The sequence below is a fragment of the Amblyomma mixtum genome, chromosome 5 (assembly GCF_055824585.1).
Source record: "Amblyomma mixtum isolate Tamu chromosome 5, ASM5582458v1, whole genome shotgun sequence".
NCBI classification, from domain to species: domain Eukaryota; kingdom Metazoa; phylum Arthropoda; class Arachnida; order Ixodida; family Ixodidae; genus Amblyomma; species Amblyomma mixtum.
In genome coordinates, this window is record NC_143016.1 from 44873715 (window position 1) to 44894555 (window position 20841).

General features: G+C 51.1%; 1 protein-coding gene across 1 annotated transcript in view; it reads right to left on the reverse strand.

The window, feature by feature from the left end:
• MnM (myomesin and myosin binding protein) overlaps positions 1 to 20841 on the reverse strand; it is an 82450-nt gene that overhangs the window by 47915 nt on the left and 13694 nt on the right. Inside the window, exon 4 of the mRNA XM_089544229.1 lies at positions 1147 to 1313. Coding sequence (XP_089400355.1) covers positions 1147 to 1313 — 167 coding nt within the window. The remainder of the gene's footprint in view (positions 1 to 1146; positions 1314 to 20841) is intronic.

A 20841-nucleotide genomic window follows, 5' to 3' on the forward strand; every position in this document is an offset into this window, starting at 1 on the left:
TCAGTGACACAAGCAGCAACTATCCTCCTCCGGATAGATCGCTCAGCTCGGCTGAGGCCTATGAATGGAGGAGACTCCAGGCTAGAAACTTCGCATCCGCGCTGTGGAGGCGCTGGGCAGGAGGTGACACGAGGGAGAATGCGGAGGTCTGCGAGTTCTGCGAGCATACCGCTACACTCGAACACATATTATGGAGATGCCCCAGTGCCCCAGGATATGGCAGAATTAATAATGCAGAGGAATGGGAGACCATACTCAGAAGTGCCGACCTTAGCATACAACGATACGCTACCCACCTGGCAGCAGAAGCTGCGCTACTATATCGTTGCTAGTATTCCAGCTGCGACGCTGCCCCTCTCCGGACGCCTGCGTGCACATCCCACCGCGCTTAAGGCTTTCGCCTCGTCGCACTTTAGGTCAACAAAGCGCACCCCTGAATTTTTTTTTCATCTTGGAAACAAAATCGCGACGCTGAATATTGTTACGTTGAATAGAATGGTATTTGTAAGCCAGGAGGGGCCTCTTTCTCATTAGTTGTTAGACATTATAATTCTTCAGGAAACGCTGACTTACCTACCGCGTAATATAAACCAAAACGTGCACCGTTTTTGCATAGGGCAAATGCCGTCCGACTGAAAACTGACCTCTTCTGAACCCAGTGACTATTCTTGCTTTTTAAGGCGCCAGAACAGGACAATACATGGCGGTAGACAACAGGACGAAGCGTTCGTTCTGCTGACCAGTCGTTTTTAGTGCTGTTCTCTCTCCTTAAAGAACAAAAATGAACCTAAGCCAACTAGCCCAACAACAAGCTCTCTTAATCCAATGGTTACTCAGAAAATTACAATTAAACTCCTACCTTATTTTACGCTTCGCTCTACGTTGAATTATGAATTCTAAGCAAATTTCTGCCACCTTAATCTTAGTTCTGCCATTGTTATTCTTGCATGCAATTTTTTGCGTCCAAAAGGCAGTTACAGGATGTGGGCGCAGTGGACAGTCCATTATTCTCTTTGCGTCTTTGTTTCCAGGCTCAGGATTCTGAATTTCCAGCCTGCAATCAAAGAGCGAAACTGTTTGCCAGCCATGGGAAATAGTTTGGCCCATTCATTACCGCTTAAATGACAGTTGCTCAGAAGTCAATACCTCCATCCAAAGCGTTCTTCGTGGCTCTCTTACAGCTACCACGTAGCCAAGAACAGGGCGGCCACCATCGTAGGTGGGTGCCGCCCACTTGACGTCCATGGAGAAAGGCCCCGTCACCACAACCAGAAGAGGTGTCGACGGCGGATCGGGTCGCTCGGCTGCTTGCCCTGTGAAAGGTTCCGGAGAGGGAGCACATCAACACAGAGCTGGCCTACTGGCGCCGGACGAAGTCAAGTTCAAAGGGGCAAGATATACTCTAATATTACTCTTTGCCGTAATGTTTGTCTACTTCATGCAGTGCGTGTTTACACAATGATAACCGTAATTTAGTTTCTCTTTCGTCCCAGTTTGTCCTTATTTGGGGACACATTCTTCATTCAATGCAGCTAAAGCTACGAACGCGTGGCAGCGACTTCCACAGGCGCTCACGTGCCAATTGCACTGCTGTGGAATGCGACGGCTCGTTTCTACTACTGTAAAAAAAAAGGTTAAGCGAACAAACAAACAAGAAGTCGCAGCCGAGCATCAACTGTTAAACCGCATGTGTGCAAGCTGTCCACAAGAATGCTTACATGCAAAGCTCATATTACATGCACAATTGAAGATGACGTAATTTTTTGCACTGACAGGTGGCATGTGTTCGACCAACATGTCGGCGAAAGCGGGGACACGAAAGAACACCACACGTCAAAACAGCGCGCAAAAAACAGCACAGGGAAAAAGCACCACGCACCTATAGAGCACTTCGGAAGACGAAAGAGGAGCACACGGAAAAAAATTCAGGGGGGCACTTTGTTGACCTAAAGTGCGATGAGGCGAAAGCCTTAAGCGCGGTGTTGCTGCTTGTGTCACTGACGTGTGGTTAAGATGTTAAGCTTCGCCTTTAGGAGTGGAACGCGACAGCGTCTTGCAACGCTGACAGAGAGTCCACAGAACGCAATTGCCCGTTCGGCGCAATCACAGCTCATTGGGCCAGCATCTACTGTCACACACGCATCGGCAAAGGTGCCCACTCTCCACTACGACAGCGCCCGTATCGTGCGTCGGCAACCGAGCGTAAAGTTATTGAAGATCAAGTTGACCTAACGCTCAAGAACGGCGTCATCCAGCCGTTAAGCAGTCCCTGGGCTTTGTCAGTTGTGCTCGTCGAAAAGAAAGACGGCTCCATCCGTTTCTGTCAAGACTACCGCCGCCTTAACAAGATTACGCGTAAGGACGTCTATTCCCTGCCACGCATCGATGACACGCTAGACTGCTTGCACGGTTTCCCGATATTTTCTTCTTTAGATTTACGTTCCGGGTGCTGACATGTACTGATGGAAGAGGCCGATCGCCCTAAAACCGCCTTTGTAACCCCTGACGGCCTTTATGAATTTACTGTGATGCCTTTCGGCTTTTGTAATGCTCCTGCCACCTCTGATTGGATTGGATTGGAGTAAACTTTATTTGTGCCTGCAGTTGGACGCTCGCGCGCCCCGACGAGGGCCTACGTCGTCTACGAGGCTGCTCCAGACCTCTGAGAGTATGATGGATACCGTTCTGCGTGGACTAAAGTGGCAGACCTGATCCTGTTACCTGTTACCTCGACGACATCGTCGTGTTCTCGCCTGACTTCAACACACACCTCTACCGCCTGAAGCGCGTTTTGACCTGCCTCTCTGACGTCGGCCTTCAGCTCAACTTAAAGAAGTGACATTTTGCCGCAGGCCAACTTACCATTCTAGGCCACACTCCCTCAATGGCACCCTTGTGTGGCTCTGGATTCCGACAAATACTCCGGGTCTGTCCTCAAAATTTCTCGCAAAGTACCATGGCCCCTACCGCGTCCTGGAGCGCACATCTGTTGATTACACCGTAGAACCTCTTATCCCGTCTTCTTATCTCCGTCGACGTGGACGCCAGACGGTTCACATCCAGCGCCTCAAGCCATTCTGCGACTCTGTCATCCTGCCTGAGCCCTAAGTCGCCAGGGTGGCTCCTTTTTCTTTATCTAGAAGCTTGATAGATTCGAATTCTTGAATAAGCTCGAATTCACAAAAAACCGTTCCAGCTTCCCTTTAAGTAAACCTCCGTCTTAAAGCTGTAAAGAGGTCATAATTGCAATCACGAAAAGAATAAGACGAATGCTAGGCTCACGAGCTTTTTTTTGCTTTACTTATTTGCGGTAGAGACCACTCTTGCAAACAGAGTTATTATATTCTCGAGCAATGTACAGCGACAGGCCAGCTGCACCATATCCATACCACCGACGGCGCCTTTAGGTATGACCTAGAAGAGGGTTTAAATAGGAGATATCAATATTCAGTAATCGCGCCTCCGTTCAGGAAATCCTCTCGAGAGCGCCGCGCTTCCGAAGTAGGGCAGCACAGGAGCCCCTTGCCGGAGATTCATTCTAATTTTCCTCGAAAGAGGGCGCTGGCAATGCACGTGTTTGCACTTATTGGCGTTGAATTGCGGCAGCTGTGGTTTTAAAAAGCCCGCAATGTTTGAAAGTTTGATAAGTCCTCAGGCTAAGAAAAATGTTCACTTTCTTCACTTTGCGGCCCCCATTCTTCCTAGCACCCGTTTCGTGGTTTCATCAAAGGGTCAGTATTTTTACCGGAGACATTTTCTTTTGCGGCAGTCAAAAGCTTCTTGCGCGAAAAAACGTAGCTGTGCGGCTGAGAAACACGGTATAAAGAACTTAAGACGTAATTTTTGGACAATTTCCGGCTTCCTTGGAGATTACTTTTAATCTTGAGGGAACTGTGGAATACTGTAAAATACTGCTGTGAACGTATTGACGGAATCATCTAAACTTCTGGAGTCTAGCAAAATCTTTTAATATTTGTTTTGCGTTCCCACCGAATAGTTGGGACTCCTGTAGAAAACCAACGGAGTGCATTTTTGGCAATAAATAGCAGAAAACTACATTCATCACGAGGAGGGATCTGAGTGCAAATTGATTATTAGGGTGGAAGCTTACGATATGCGAAAGAAAATGCGTTCATAAACAACTTTCCGTTCTAAAAATGCGCTAGTCCAGAATTTTGGGGTACAGTGATAATTTAGCTTTCCTGTGGCTGTCGGCGCCTGCGAAACCTGACATAGAGAGGCGCGACAGGCCTCGGCAGGCAGTGACAGTAATCAGTGTGACGTAAACCGATATGCATAGAAGGTTTTACAAAAAAAATACCAATGAAATAACACTGGCCATATCTATCACAGATCCCTGTTTTTTTTTTTTTTTTTTTCCTGTAACAGCGTTGCCGACAGTAACGATTGCCGATTGTTAGCATAGTGGCAGCCTGTGCTTTCAAAATATTTTAAGAGCACATGAGAAACCAGGATTAACCGAGCGAGAAAGGATGACTAGATGCAAAAAAAGAAAACATGTAGTATATTTATTTAAATGACGCAGCGAGAATGCACTACTTCGCAGTTTGAACTCAGCATGGAGCCACCGTCCGTACAGGTCTGACTTTTTTTGCCATTTAAAATGAAACTAATATTTAGGAAGAAAGGAGACTCTGAGCCTGTTATAGTATTTGTCGGGGGAGCGCAAATTCAAGAAGTGCCACATGCGAAATTCTTAGGTCTGTTAATAGGCGCCAAGGGCAACAAAGCGGAAGTGGTTAGGAGATTGCAGGCAACAACTGAACAAGTGGCGAGTATATGATTAGTAGGGTATCAACCCACAAGCATGGACCAAAGGAAAATGAAACCATACAGGTAATACAGGCTTTTATTGCGAGCAGGATCGCTTACACAGCACTATATCTGAAATGGAAGAAAAGTGAGAACGAGCTGGACGTCAAATAAGCAAAGTATATAAAAGAGCACTTGGTGTCCCGGTCAACGCAGGAAAAGAAAGATTACTACACATCGGCATTCACAATACTGTCGCGAGTGGAAGAAAAAGACGAGTAGCGATTGCGGCGCGCCGACGACGACGTTGCTGCTGGTGGACCTGCCTGTTTTGTTATGTGCTCTCTGTCTTCACCCGTTCTCGCCGCCGGCCTGTACGTCAAGCCGTGACATTTGGTGGAGGTGCTGGGTAACGCATCTCATGCAGCGCACCCCGCCTCGTAGTTCGAGCCCCGTCCTAAGTCCTGGCCGTCGAGTTTTCTTGGAGGAGCCCTCGGCAGAAACTGAGACTCGCGCTAGCCGACGTCAGCAAGGCCAAGCGCCGGAATTCGGACTCTTGCCCGAGGGATCGCGGACATCTAGGACAGCCAACGTCACCATGGCGTCCCAGTCACAACAAACCGACCCCGCGATTGCGTCGAGGATCGTCTACGTGCCTGTCACTCCAAGATCTGTCGTCCCGTTCCGTGGCGATGGCCTCGACGATGTTGAAGACTGGGTCCAGCACTATGAAAGAGTAGCTCGACATAACGGGTGGACTCCCGACCAATGCCTGCAGAATCTGTACTTCTCCCTGGAAGCCACAGCAAAGTATTGGTTTGAGAACCATGAGGCTTCTTTAACATCATGGGAGACATGCAAGAGCGAACTGGTGCGCACGTTCGCGAACCAACACCGGCGACAGCAAGCAGAAGATCTGCTCCACGCTCGCATCCAGGGACCCACCGAAAGCGTCAGGAGCTTCGTCGAAGACGTGCTGCGTCTGAGTGCCCGCGCCGACCCGCGGGCTACTGAGGAGAAAAAGGTACGGGCGTTGATGAGGGGTGTCCGGAATGACATCTTTGGAGGCCTCATACGCAATCCTCCGACCACAGTAGCCGGATTTGTCGCCGAAGCTACAAATATCGAGCACGCATTGGCGACAAGAACCAGTCACTTTCAGAGACTGAGCGCCCTTCCTGTCGTCTCAAGTCTTGCCTCGTCTGGCCTGGGCGGAGTTGGTCTAGCCGATGTTCGAGAAATAATTCGCGACGTCATCCGCGAGGAGCTGAAAAAGCTCTTCCCTTCTCCTGAGCAGCCCGCCTCTGTCTCCATCGCGTCGGCCGTTCGCGAGGAACTGCGACACACGCTGGCGCCAGAAGACATCCCAATTGTAGCTGCAGCCGACCCACCAACTCTGAGCTACGCCGCCGCCAAGTCCAGAGCGCTCCCGATTCTGGCCTTCAACGCCGCGAGTTCCTGCACCCGTCTGATGCCCGCCTGGGACCGCCGAGACGCAGGAAGACCGACATCTGGAGGACTGCGGACCGGCGACCATTGTGTTTTCACTGCGGTGAGCCTGACCACATGTATCGCTCCTGTCCATACCGTGAGCTTGGCCTAAGGGGTTTTAACCGGGCTGATCCGTGCCCCCGCTACGGTGAACAGCCCCGCGACATACAAGACTACCTTCGACGTTCTCCATCACCGGTTATAGCTTCTCCTCGCACCTCCCGGTCGCCGCCACCTCGCCGCCCACCATCCCCTTCTCGCGGGTCTCGCCGTGAGAGCCTTTCGCCACTTCGGGAAAACTGAGTACGGCGACGCCTGGAGGTGGCGTTGCCGGAGTCGCACGAAGTAAAGAACCTCCGCCTACGTTGGAATGTCCCAGCTCGACCGATGGCATCCTTGGAAGCGCGAATCGTTTTGTAACCTCTAGCAATGTGCACATTCTGATCGACGGACGCGACGTAACGGCGCTTGTGGACACCGGCGCCGATTACTCGGTCTTCAGCGGAAGTTTCTCTCGGCGTCTTCGCAAGGTTACCACCCAGTGGGACGGACCGCCCATACGTACCGCGGGAGGCCACATCGTAAACCCTGTTGGCAAGTGCACTGCCCGCGTCGAGATCCACGGTGAGACGTGCCCCGCCACATTCGTGATATTGGAGAATTGCTCTAAAGATGTTATTCTGGGCATGGATTTTCTCCGTGAATATGGCGCCGTAATCGACATAGGGCAGAACAGGTTGACCCTCCGCGCACGTTCTTCATCGCCAGTACCGCCTCGGGCCACAGGCTTTGCGATGAAAGTTGATGCCGACCATGTCCACTTGCCGCCGTTGTCGACAGTTTTCCTGCCGGTCCGAGCCGATACAACAGCATGTGGAGAAGGCGTTCTGGAAGGCAGTGTCCAGCTGTTACTTACGCGTGGCATTGGTGTTGCGCGAGGGGTCGCAAATGTTCGACGAGGGTGTGCCAACATCTTCGTGACCAACTTCAGGAACGAGCCGCAGCACCTGACAAAAGGGTCAGTTATAGCCCAAATGGAAGAACTTAGAGGCGTTCGTGAAGCTGTTGCGCTGCCTACAGAGGCGGCCCCGCCCGAGTCTCGAGACCATGCAACGTTGCCCCTGGATATCGACCCCAAACTTGAGCCTTCCCAAACACGTGAACTGCTCTCTCTTTTGCATCGGTACAATAACTGTTTCGCGACGACATCCCGAGTTCGCCAGACACCCGTCGCCAAGCATCGAATTATTGTCGACACCACAACGCACCCGATTCGTCAGCCGCCGTACCGCGTTTCCTTGAAGGAAAGGGAAACCATACAGGAGCAAGTGCGCGAAATGATAAAGGACGACGTCATCCAACCATCCAACAGTCCGTGGTCCGCACCTGTAGTACTAGTGAAGAAAAAAGACGGGACCCTACGATTTTGCGTCGACTACCGGCGACTCAACAAGGTGACCAAGAAGGACGTGTATCCACTACCACGCATCGACGACACCCTAGACCGTCTTCGTCATGCCCGCTATTTTTCGTCCATCGACTTGAAGAGTGGATACTGGCAAATTGAAGTGGATGAGCGCGACCGCGAAAAGACTGCATTTATAACCCCGGATGGCCTCTACGAGTTTAAGGTGATGCCGTTTGGCCTGTGTACAGCGCCCGCGACATTTCAACGAGTCATGGATACTGTGCTCGCCGGTCTAAAGTGGCAGACATGTCTCGTGTATCTGGATGACGTTGTCATCTTCTCAAGCACTTTCGCAGACCATCTGGTGCGTCTTGAAGCGGTTCTTCAAGCTCTTCTGAACGCCGGACTCACGCTCAAGCCTTCGAAGTGCCGGTTCGCATACAGTGAACTAAAGTTCCTTGGTCACATCGTCAGCCAAGTGGGTGTGAAGCCAGACCCCGAGAAAACGGCCGCCGTCGCATCCTTCCCTCCACCGTCGGACAAGAAGACCGTCAGAAGCTTTCTTGGTCTCTGCGCATACTTCCGACGTTTCGTACGGAACTTTGCCCAGATCGCGGCGCCACTTTACCGCCTGACGAAGGATAACGTTGTCTTTGAGTGGACCGAGGAGCAACAATCAGCATTCCGCCAATTAAAACACGCCCTTGCAACATCCCCCATACTAGGCCATTTTGATCAAGACGCCGACACTACCTCCCCGCCCTGAAATAGTGCACGTAGTGCGGCTTAAACCGTATTACGCGCGATGATCGCCTGGACCCGAACTGATTTTACCACTCCCTTTTACACTGGCCAGCAGGAGTTGCTGGGCGCGTGTGTGGTTTTCTTTCCTGTGCTCTTGCTTCCGTGCTAGCATCGGGACGATGCTTCTTTATAGGGGGAGGTAGTGTCGCGAGTGGAAGAAAAAGACGAGTAGCGATTGCGGCGCGCCGACGACGACGTTGCTGCTGGTGGACCTGCCTGTTTTGTTCTGTGCTCTCTGTCTTCACCCGTTCTCGCCGCCGGCTACGTCAAGCCGTGACAATACTGTGAATGCAAGAGCCACTGTGGACTCTCGAGTGAACACCTTGTCCGTGTTCTTCGCGGTGAAAAGTCATAAACTCGATGCACCCTTCAGGACGATTGTTAGCGAGAAAGGGACCTTGCAGCAACATATTAGTAGGTTCATGCTTAGGCAATTAAATAATCTCGTTCTTTCTAATCCCTTTGCCACCAAGAATTCATTGGAAGTTGCCAGTATGTTGGAAGGAGAGCAAATTGAATATGCCTTTTCCATAGGCGTAGAAGATCTGTTCTATTCTATACGACATAAGGACCTGTTTATTCCTGTCAAACAGTGCATTGAAACAAATGGTACTATCGCCTTCCAAAATACGGCCGGCTTAAGCGTAGACAATTTTATGTCACTTTGAGAATTTTATATCAACGCTACTTTTATCCAGTTTAACAACCGGCGCTATATACAGCGCCAGGGCATTTGCATTGGATCATTTGTCGCTCCAGTTTTGTGTAACATTTTTCTTGCATCATTCGACAACGCTTTGGCTTCATTAACTGACGAAGGCAATGTCTTGAAGACTTTTAGATATGTAGATGATTTTTAGTACTTTTAAGGAAAAGTGACCAAGGCCGGTATGAGGAAATTGCGATGAATATTTTAGATAGAACAGTTCGGACAGCATGGAAAAGGGCTCTCTTTTACGTACGAGTTACCTGTGCTTAACCGCCTCCAGTTTTTAGACCTGAACATCATGCTCGGAGATAAGTGTGTATGCTGGTGCTACCGCCCTAGAGCCAAGAAAGATTTTTTTGCCTTTTGATTCGGCCCAACGGAAAACTGTTAAGAGGGCTATTGCGACCCCTTCTCTAGAAACCGCACTGGTCAAGTCATGCCCTCACTTGATACAAGAGAGCGTTCGGGGTGAGGTAGCCAGACTGCGAAAAGCAGGGCTCCTTGGCCACGTGTTGACAGCTGTCACCGAGGCGCTCCTACAGAAATTCAAAGGAAGGCAAAAGAAGACACGCAGAATAGAAAGACCTGGGAATGCCAAACCAATGGTTACGCCATACATCCACAAGGTGTCCCATAACCTGAAAAGGGTGGGCAACAAGTACGGCGTTCCGATGGTGTTCTCTGCACCTTGTAAACTGACCAAGATGTGCCCTAAAGTCAGCAGCAGTGGTCCTGTAACATCCGGCTGTGAAAAAAAAACACGCTAAGCCCTTTGTGCGGTGTGCCATGGGTGTGGTCTATGAGATCCCCCTTTCTTGCGGGGAAGTTTGTGTGTACGTTGGCCAGACAGGGCGTTGTGTTAACGAACGTGCCAGGGAATATGAGCGAACCTTGGGAAACACAACAGACTCATGCATGTATCTGCCCGCCCGTTGCCGTTCTTGCAAGGATCTAAACGATTAGAACTGTGAGCCACGGCTTGATAAAATCAAAATTCTGTCCAGGAGAAAAGATAGATTAGCACAGTAAATATCCGAAGCCTTTTTTATCAAGGTGAGAGGCGACATGTGTGTAAGCACCACCTCTGTCTTCCTGCATACCAGCATTTTCACTTTGCTTAAAACAGGAGACGAAATGCAGTCTGCTCGTGTTAATCTACTTTTGCTGTCATCATTGGGGGAAAAAAGAAGAAAAAATTAAAACTTCCCTTCCTTCTTTCCTTTCCTTTCCTTCTGTGGTCAGTTGTAGATGCGCGTGCGTTCACAGTGGTCTTTCATATATCTTCAACGAAAATATGTGTCAATAAACATAGCTGGAGTAGGCGCCCATCCTGTCATGTCTATCTGTGTATTCGTCTGAAAAGTTAGCGCTGTTTAATTTTGAAGAAAATAAAATGCATCACCATCTAGCACCGCAACGTGTTTTACTAAGCGAAATCACAATACTGTAGATGAAATTACTGAAGGCCATTCGATATCACAGAGGATACGGCTACCAGGAAGCAGGACAGGAAGGGACGTACTCGATAGACTAGGGCTCCCATGCATTTGGTCTACGGAGGACAGAGAGGATTTGGGAGATCAGCGTAGAAGCAAGATCGAGGTGCAGCCCATTCTGAGAAATATGCACCCCGAATATCAAACGGAAAGAAAGGCAAGGGCGAACGCCATCAGGAGAACATGGGGCGCGATGGAAGGGGCAATCTACGTGGACGCGGCAGGAGCGCTCAACGGGATATCAGCGATAGCATGGGAAATTAGTTAATGGGGCATCAATTCAATGCCAGGGAATCGCCCAGGCTGAGGAAGCAGCGATGGGTTTGGCGATGGTTTCCAGAAAGCTATAGTGTGCAATTACCGACTCCCAGACTGCATGTCGTAACTGTAAACACGCAAACAGGATACTCAGTACTAAAGAAGATACAGAGTTTAAATCCACAGCCATATCGACACCGGGACACTCTGCGGATGTTGGAAACGAAGGAGCTCGCCCCGCTGCCCGCGCGCTGTTACCTCGGCTTCCCCCAAGATTCCCAGGAACGTAATTATTCTGATGCACTAGTAACCTATGGGGATTTACTCCAACATTTGAGATTAACGAGGAAAGTGTACGACGAACCGCACAAAAATCTGAACAGGGAGCAAAGGGTCATTTTAAGGAAATTGTCATTGAATACTCATATAAATCCTCTCAATTTCAGCTATATAACCACCGCGATGCCTCAGTGGTTATGGCGCTCGGCTGCTGACCCCAAAGACGCGGGTTCGATCCCGGCCGCGGCGGTCGAATTTCGGTGGAGGCGAAATTCTAGAGCCCCACGTACTGTGTGATGACAGTGCATGTTAAAGAACTCCAGGCGGTCGAAATTTCCGGAGCCTTTCACTACGGCGTCCCTCATAGCCTGAGTCGCTTTGGGACATAAAACCCGCATAAACCAAACAAACGAAATTCAGCTATATGTTTCCTAATTCGTACGATCCGCATTGCGCCTTCTGCGGTCAAGTGGCGGACTTATATGGTATGGGCATGCGAGAAAATTGGCTGTGGCTCAGCTCGGCTGAGCCAGGTTATACAGAGTGAAAGGCAACCGAACATGTGGACGATGTCGACGCGGAGACGTTGGCAGCATCCGCCGCCCTTTTCCGCTGAGATACTCTGCCATACTGCCGCCTCAACTGTGGTTGCGGCAAGGTAGATATACCAAGGTAGCGAAGGCTCCATAGACACCCATTGGTCCAAAAATGGCGGCTCATGGGGCACCCCAGCGCCCCTATTTTAGGGGGCAACCTACGGATGAGTGACGTTGAATGACGTCACTCATACGTATTGTCACGGATGGGTCCTTAATCACACAGGCTAGGCGCAAGCCGCCAACAGAGAAGCAGAGTCCCAGCTCCGAGAGCACGCGAGTTCCTCACTTCGTCCTTTCGGCGCCGCTCGGGGACACCTGGCGGCATTATTCCCCCTCCCCAAAAAAGAAAGCAAAAACGTGGGCGCACATTGAGTGAACGGGAGGAAGTAAGCAAGTGAACAAACGGTCACATGCCGCTCAACGGCTGCAGGCACTAATAAAAAGAACACGCGGAAGAGGCTACGTCCCTTACTGTGTACAGTAAGGCTTCATGCGCAGTACGTGCACGACCTCAGGCTGAGGTCGACGGCGCGAACTCGGTAGAGTGCCATCGGGGAGGACTTCATACGTCACATCCGTGATACGGCGCAACACTGTGTACGGTCCAAAGTAGCGGCTCAGGAGCTTCTCCGACAGACCTGGGCGACGTACTGGGGTCCATACCCACACTTTGTCGTCGGGGTGGTACTCTACGTGTCGATGTCGTTGGTTGTAGCGTTTTGCATCCGTGGCCTGCTGCCGTCGGATGTGCATACGGGCCAGTTGCCGGGCTTCCTCTGCGTGCCGGGTAAACTCCTCGGCGTCCGACGTGAGCTCCTGGTCGTCAGGGGCGCACGGAAGCATGGCGTCGAGCATTGTCTGTACGTCACGCCCGTAGACGAGGCGAAACGGCGTAAAGCGAGTCGTTTCCTGAAGCGCCGGGTTATAGGCAAACGTCACGTATGGGAGGATCTCGTCCCAGGTCTTGTGCTGTACATCGACGTACATGGCGAGCATGTCCGCTAAGGTTTTGTTGAGGCGCTCCGTGAGCCCGTTTGACTGCGGGTGGTATGCAGTAGTCTTGCGGTGGGTCGTGTGACTCAGCTGGAACACCTCGTGCAAGAGCTGCGCAGTAAACGCAGTGCCTCTGTCGGTGATTACGGAAGACGGGGCGCCGTGTCGTAAAACGATGTGGTGTATGAAGAAATGCGCGATTTCCGAGGATGTACTGCGCGGCACCGCCTTGGTTTCCGCATAGCGCGTCAAATAATCAGTCGCAACTATAATCCACTTATTGCCAGATGCTGATACAGGAAATGGGCCCAGAAGATCAATGCCGACTTGGTCAAAAGGTGTGCGAGGTGGTTCAATTGGATGGAGCAAACCTGCAGGCTTTAGCGGTGGCGACTTACGACGCTGGCACTCACGGCAACCTCTGACGTAGCGATGAATGGTCGCTGCAAGTTTAGGCCAATAATAGGCCTGACGCACTCGGGCGAGCGTGCGTGCAAATCCCAAGTGGCCAGATGTGGGCTCATCATGACACGCTGAAAGGATGTCGTCGCGGAGGTCTGATGGTACGACTAGGAGGTAGGTCCGGTCACCGTTACGTGAGTTTTTCTTGTAGAGTACGCCATTGCGAATACAAAAAGAGGACAGGTGGCGGGAAAAGGGTCGAGGTACGTTGGAAGCATGGCCCTCTAGGTGATCCATGACAGACCGCAGGCCAGCGTCAGCACGCTGCCTTGCCACCAAGTCCGAACTGCTGACCACACCTAGGAAACGATGGTCGTCCTCTGCGCTGTCATCAGCTTGCTCAACGGGTGCGCGCGAGAGCGTGTCGGCATCTTCGTGTTTACGTCCGGACTTATAGACAATTGTATAATCAAATTCCTGAAGGCGAAGGCTCCAGCGTGCCAGGCGGCCTGATGGGTCCCGGAGATTGATCAGCCAGCACAAGGAATGGTGGTCTGTGACGACTTTGAAAGGGCGACCGTAGATATAGGGCCGAAATTTCATCGTGGCCCAGATGACGGCGAGGCACTCCTTTTCTGAGGTGGAATAGTTGATTTCGGTGCGCGAGAGTGTGCGACTTGCATACGCGATCACACGTTCCACGCCTTCTTGATGCTGAACGAGGACGGCACCAAGCCCAATATTGCTAGCGTCGGTGTGTATCTCGGTAGCAGCCTCCTCATCAAAGTGAGCAAGCACAGGGGTAGTGTGCAGCCGTTGTCGCAGCTCTGTGAAAGCAGCCTCTTGCGCGGCAGTCCAGACGAACGGTGTATCTTCACGCGTTAAGCGGGTCAAGGGTTCAGCGATGTTGGAGAAGTCTGCGATAAAACGGCGGTAGTAGGCGCACAAACCCAAGAAGCGCTTGAGCGCTTTCTTTGTAGTAGGACGGGGAAACTCGGCTACGGCGGCAGTTTTCTCGGGGTCGGGTTTTACACCGTCGGCGCTCACAACATGGCCAAGAAACTTGAGCTCTTTGTAGCCAAAGTGGCACTTCTCGGGTTTAAGTGTCAAGTCGGCCAACCGCAGGGCATCCAGCACGGTCCGCAGTCGTTCAAGGTGTTGGTCGAAGGTTTCTGAAAACACCACCACGTCATCTAGATAAACTAAACAGGTTTGCCATTTGAGGCCAGCCAGGACAGTGTCCATCATGCGCTGAAACGTCGCAGGCGCTGAACAAAGGCCGAAGGGCAACACCTTAAATTCATATAGGCCGTCGGGTGTGATGAAGGCAGTTTTTTCGCGGTCACGTTCATCAACCTCAATCTGCCAATATCCACTCTTTAGGTCGATCGAGGAAAAATACTTGGCGCGGCGAAGTCTGTCGAGTGAGTCGTCGATGCGAGGCAGCGGGTAGACGTCCTTTTTCGTTATGGCGTTCAGCTTACGGTAATCGACGCAAAAGCGCAAAGTCCCATCCTTCTTCTTTACCAGAACAACAGGCGACGACCACGGGCTCTTAGAAGGCTGAATTATGCCGTCTGTAAGCATCTCCTTCACCTGCGTTTGGATGGCGTCGCGTTCCTTCGGGGAAATGCGGTACGGCTGCTGTCGTATGGGGCGAGCATCATCGGAAGTGATGATTCGATGCTTTGTGACCGCCGTTTGCCGCACTTTCGAGGAGGATGCGAAGCAGGTTTGGTATTGAAGCAGTAGGGCGCGTAGGTCGCGCTGTTGAGTGGCTGATAGCCCGGAGCTAATATCGATGCGATCCAGGGACGTCTCCGGTTGTACCATGCCCTCGGACGCAAAACACTCAGTAACATCTGCCAATTGGTCGGCCCACGCTATGGCAGTAGCTCGGAAAAGGCGACGAGGTATGCTTTTGACGCGAATTATAAATCAGTTATTTTTTTTGTTTTTTGTAGAATCCGCATTTTCGAGACCGCGTCCCTTGGAGGTTGTTGCCTTTCAACGCGCGCCAACTTTTGCCAGTCAAATGTGTTCGAGTTCCTGCTAGTGATATCCTTATTTATGAGCAATTGGAAACCCAATGAAAGTTGCTGCCAAAAAAGGCAGCGTAGAAAGGCAGCAACCCTAGACACACCTAGGCTAGGTATGCATAAATCGCAGCGCAAATGCTGGTGCAAGTACCTTTACAAGTACTTGGTCTCTGAGTATACCAAGGTATGATCCACAAAGCACTGGCTCATGTGCACAGTTCACAACAGAGTGTACGGCAAGTATCGTTTTCATATTGCTGGTTTATTACATCAACCAAACGAATACAGTGATAAAGCACACCATCAAAAACGCATGTCACAGGCAGCACAAAGAGTAGCACTGTTTAAGCTGGCTAATCATGTCAATACACTCAGTGCAGACAGGAAAAACCCCTGAAGTGCTACAAATGTTGCCAGTTGGAAAATTTAAACGTACAGAAAACATGCTATGGCAACTTCAATTGAGATAAAAAATGACATCAAATAGGCGCACCAAGATACACATGGGGCATAGAGCACTGAAAGAATATAGCAGCTATGTTTACACCTGCACGACAATATTAAGAACAAGTTATAACATCAACAAACCTGCTCAACGCTAGAGCATTACAACATACGTAGGGCCTGCGCGCAACCTCGAGACCTGCTTCTTGTCGCTAACCGCAGTAATTTGAAGCAATTCTAATCAAACTAAAACATACAAGAAGTGTAGTTTACAGTGAAGTACAAGGACATTCAATACAGCCACACCGTAAAACAGCGCGCTTACACCGGACGCAGTTGTAAGTTCAGCGCTGTGTGTGTGCGTGTCTTCTTTCTTCGTCCGGTGTAAGCGCGCTGTTTTACGGTGTGATCATGTACCAACTGGCCCGGCAACTATCCTTAATGCAATACAGCCAGTTCTTCTAGTAGGCACAGCATCGTGACGCAGCCATCCTGGCCGCAGACACGCAGACGGTGCGAAGTGCTTGGAACAAACCCTCAGGTCTCGCAGCTGGCACGGCGTCTTCTCCAGGATGAGGTTGCGGCAGAACTACATCCACGTTTCGCACCTGGACATGATGCAGCGTGCACGTTATACAACTGCACCCAAATCAATACCATATACTCCAAACGTCACTACGCCATGATTCCTTTCATCTAAATGCAGTACATTATATTTTAACTGTGCCAGTAAATGCTCGCGCCAAGCTTCCGGGCCTCAGAGTGCGGTTACGCTAGCCTGATACCACGCAGCTAGCTCCTTTTCTATGCCGAAAGAGTGACGAGAGCGAAGCAGCGAAATGAGTTTAAAACTACATTGACGGTCACGTATATGTAGAACAGCAGTAACTACTGCTGACCGAATTCAGTTAAGGCACCGTCAAGGCGGCGCACATACACGTGGTTGAGTTTCGACACTTTCAGTTGCGAGGGGATCCTCAAATTGGCTTCACGGTGTTGAAAAACCTATTAATGTCATGCTCATAGCTGTTAGGCAGCACAGTTGGTTTTAAATTGGCCTTGCGACGAGTGGAGGGCACGTGGTTGCTCCGGAGAGCCCGATATCAAGTTCACGTTGGTGACGGTACGCTGCAGGAAACTAACTATAAATAAGACAAATGGTGGGCCTTTTTCGCACACCTTAGGACTGCAAGTGCGTGCCCTGCGGTTTACTTAAATATCCGGGATAGCATGAAAGCTACGAAACAGACGCAAAAAGTCCGACAAAAGCACATCTAGAGCAGACGACAATGACAAGAGCTCACCTGTGAAAGTACAGCCAGGTACAGTGGGAAGCGGTGTAGTAAGACACCAACGGTACAGTACACGCTGCCGCAATGTGCCACGGAGCAGAATTTCTTCACATGCCGCGAACTCGTCTTGAAATGAAGAGCTAAAGGATTGAAACGAACACTGTGCGAGCGTGACACAATGACGGGAAAGGTTTCGCACTGGCCGTACACCGAAGGAAACGATAGAACCAATAAAACTGCTGCAGCGGTGCGGCGGGGTGCAAATCTTCTCAAGCGGTGACAGTGAAGCGACGAGCAAGAACGACAAAAACTTCACTAAGGGGCCATTTCGCGACCGGCGAGCTTAATTTACACGCTTTCCCAGGCGCGCCATAGCAGACAGCGGGAGATAAGAAAACGCTTCGCAAGCTCCCGCGGCCAGTGTGGCCGGGCGCCGAAACAAGGCCTGCAAAGTCGCGCTGCAAATGCACCTCACACTCAAACAGAGGGCGCATCAAGAGCGTTGCAAAAAATTACAAAATTCGGCGCAATGTTTTGCTGAAATAATTTACCTATTTTATAAAACGTAGCATTAAAATATTCATTTCTTTTTGTTGTTTTGTACAATTTTTATTTGTACTTTTGAATTTCTTTATATAAGTGTTTTGGCGCCCAAAGTGGCTGTGCTGCAGTCGAGCTAAACCGTTTTTCGGCCCAGCCTTCGCCACCATTCTACATCCGCCTCGGTTGCGGCACACGCGGGCGCTCCTTTTCAATCCTCCGACATATCATGCGACACAGCTGGCGAAGCGTGCGGAGGCGAGCACAACGACGAGGTAAGTGGTGTGACGTCATACCAGAAGCACGGCGAGCGCGCGGCATCCGCCAGCTGCGGCGGTAGCTAGGCAACGGCTCAAGGTTGGTCTCTGTGCCTCCTCGGAGCACTGCCACAGCGAAATCGCAAGTTCGTGGCCAATGTAGCTTTCGCTACGAAAACCCAGCTATGCAACGAATCAAAAACCCAACAACAAAGGACTGGGAGGCGGCGTTGTCCAGTTCACATTCGGAAGACTAGCTTTCGCTTGTGAACCTGGAAAGACGGCGGTAAAACCAATGAGCTTCTGAAATAAGGGCCAACCGAACCATTTTATGCATTAATCGTTGATATCTCTCCCTCGCTTAAAATGAAAATTCCTGCCAAAACAGCGGCTTCTGTCATCGCTCCTTCCAGCGAAGAAAAAAATTGGCCGTGGTTTAGCTGTGGTTAAACCGAGTAAATTGCGTAAGCAATGATTTGCGCGTTCTTCTGGCGATTCCTCGGCGCGTTGCCTTCGCCTGGTAGCATTGCGGCGTTCCTGAGCCGTCAGGTGTTGAGATTCATCGGTGACCGATGACGTGGAACCACTCTGCGAGGTAGAACGTTGTCGCCGAGCTGCATCCTTAGCATGACACTTTGCAAGACGTTTTTCACGCTGTTCTGGAGTCTCTTGTGCACGTTGTCGCTTTCTCGCTTCTTCGTGTCGTTGTCACTTCTCCATAGAGGACTGTATAGCAAAGCATTCACGCCAAGGCAAGCGCGCATTGATAGACGCTTAACAGCGCGGCAGCATGGACGCCGCCATATTTGGTCGCCTGACCATTCCGCCAAGCTGCCAGGGAGTTCACAGAACGCCATCGCCCGTTCGGCTGTACGCCTTACTCGTCGGTAAATTGGTTTTTGAGGAAAAGAAATGTATCTGTCTCGCATATCTCGGTGGACACCTGTACCTCGCCGTAACGGGAAGGAAGATGGGTGTGAACGAAGACACCGTATTCACTAGACGCGCCTTTGTCCATTCCAAACTATCGAGCTGGCATGGCGGAGTGGTTAGCGTGCTCGTCTCTCACTCCGGAGACCATAGTTCGATTCCCTAACTCGACGAATTTTCTACTCGGTCCAGCACAGCAGCTTGCGCATGTTGGTTACTCATTTGTGACGGAACAGCGCAAAACACCAAGACAAGAGACACTAATCGGTGTTATTTTAGAGCGCAGCTCTTTGGCGTCCGTTCCTGGGTTTCGCGTCGTCGTCGGCCTCGTAACCAGCTCCGCCCCCCTTTCATCCCCCCAGCGCTAGCAGCGACCGACTGATACCGCTGGATGCCGCTGACGCCGCTAGAGAGTCAAGATAACGTGACTGCATAGAACACCGTCGCCGCCATGCAGAAAGAGGAGGAAAGGGTCCCCCCCCCCCCTGTTCTTGTGTGGCGGATAGGGTGCTCTTCAGTTGCCGACGCGCCGGTTATTTCACGTAGGCCCCGGCACGTCGACGAATACGTGACCACCTTCCCACGGCTAGACCTGTGATAGCGCATACATTCTGTGATAGCGCATACATGTGTTGCTCGATTTCTTTGCCTCAATCTATCGAAAAGGTGAAACAACTTATTTGCTGCGCTCAAATTTCGCATTAGGAAGTAACGTAATCGTCGGTAATTTTTTTTATTCATGTGGTCTCACTAGAAATGACGCCAATTGCTTAACTGATATCATTCGAATGCCATCGATGCACTGCGCGCCAATGCTGATAACGCCAGCTTCGAAGCCCAGAAGTGGCGGACCTACTAGTAGCGCCATCTGTCGTGGACAGAGCAAACTGCTCGGCGCCGCTGCGGCGCGCCGACGGCGCTGCCGTCTGGCGGAGCGCGGCTGAAGCAACGCTGTTTAAGGTCAACTGCGGCCACCGCCAGGGCCCACGCGACGGCTCGAAACCTGGCGCAGTATTGCTTACGCAATAAAAGGCCTACAAGAATATGTCAATATTAAGGCTAAAACCTTTAATGCCTCATACTGTCGTTAGCAGACGCGTCGGCGGTGGTGGTGGAAACTTTTATTGCCAATGATGTAAATCGTGGGGGCGAAGCCCCCTACATGGCACTTGGATGCCTCCTCAATGTGAGGAGGAGGCACCCTTACAACGCGAAGGATAGCCCCTGGAGCGCAATCCTTCTGTGAGCGCTGGAGATGATCCGGCGCTGGTCTTGAGCGGACGAGCTGGTCAGAAGAGACTCCCAGTAAGACTCCGCCGCGGTTGGTGATGGGGGATGAGGGAAGGTGGGGCATGTGAGGAGGGTGTGTAAGAAGTCTCCTGGTTTGCCGCAAAGTTTGCATGATGACGGGAATTGCTCTGGGTATCGGGCATGCAGCAGTATTGGGTATGGAGCAGTTCGGGTTTGTAGTTGTCGCCAATGTGTAGCCTGCGGTATGGTGAGGGATGGAGCTGGGGGTGCGTATTCCCTTCGTTTGTCTCGGTAGTACGAGAGAATATCACGGAAGGAGAGCAGGCGCTCCGAGGCTCGTAGAGGGGGCTCGACTCCTGCCCTGAATGTGAGACCTCGGGCTAGGGAATGAGCCTCCTCGTTGCCAGGGAGGCCAGCATGTGCTGGCGTCCAGATGAGGGTGATGAGGCGCCGGGGCTGCCAGAAACGTAGTAAACGAGCAGCGGTGCTGGATATGTAGCCCTTCGCATAATTTAGAATTGCAGATTTGGAATCGGAGATAATTTTTGTGGCAGATGTAGAAATGAGAGCAAGCGCGATGGCTGCCTCTTCTGCCTCTGTGGTCGAATTGGTAATGATTGAGCTGGAGGTTAGAAGCTTTGCATTATTGTCGGCTACCGCCAGGGCCATACGGGAGCCTGTCGTATATTCCGCTGCGTCCACGTAGTCCACCTCATGGTCCTCGCTATACTGTTTGTGAAGGACCCGAGCCCTTGCTACTCTGCGTTCCCTGTCTCGCTCAGGGTGCATGTTCTTGGGGATGGGGGTTACGTTGAGGTTAGAGCGGAGGGTAGCAGAAAGGGGGACCCCCTCGGTAGGCTCTGTAATTGGGGTCAG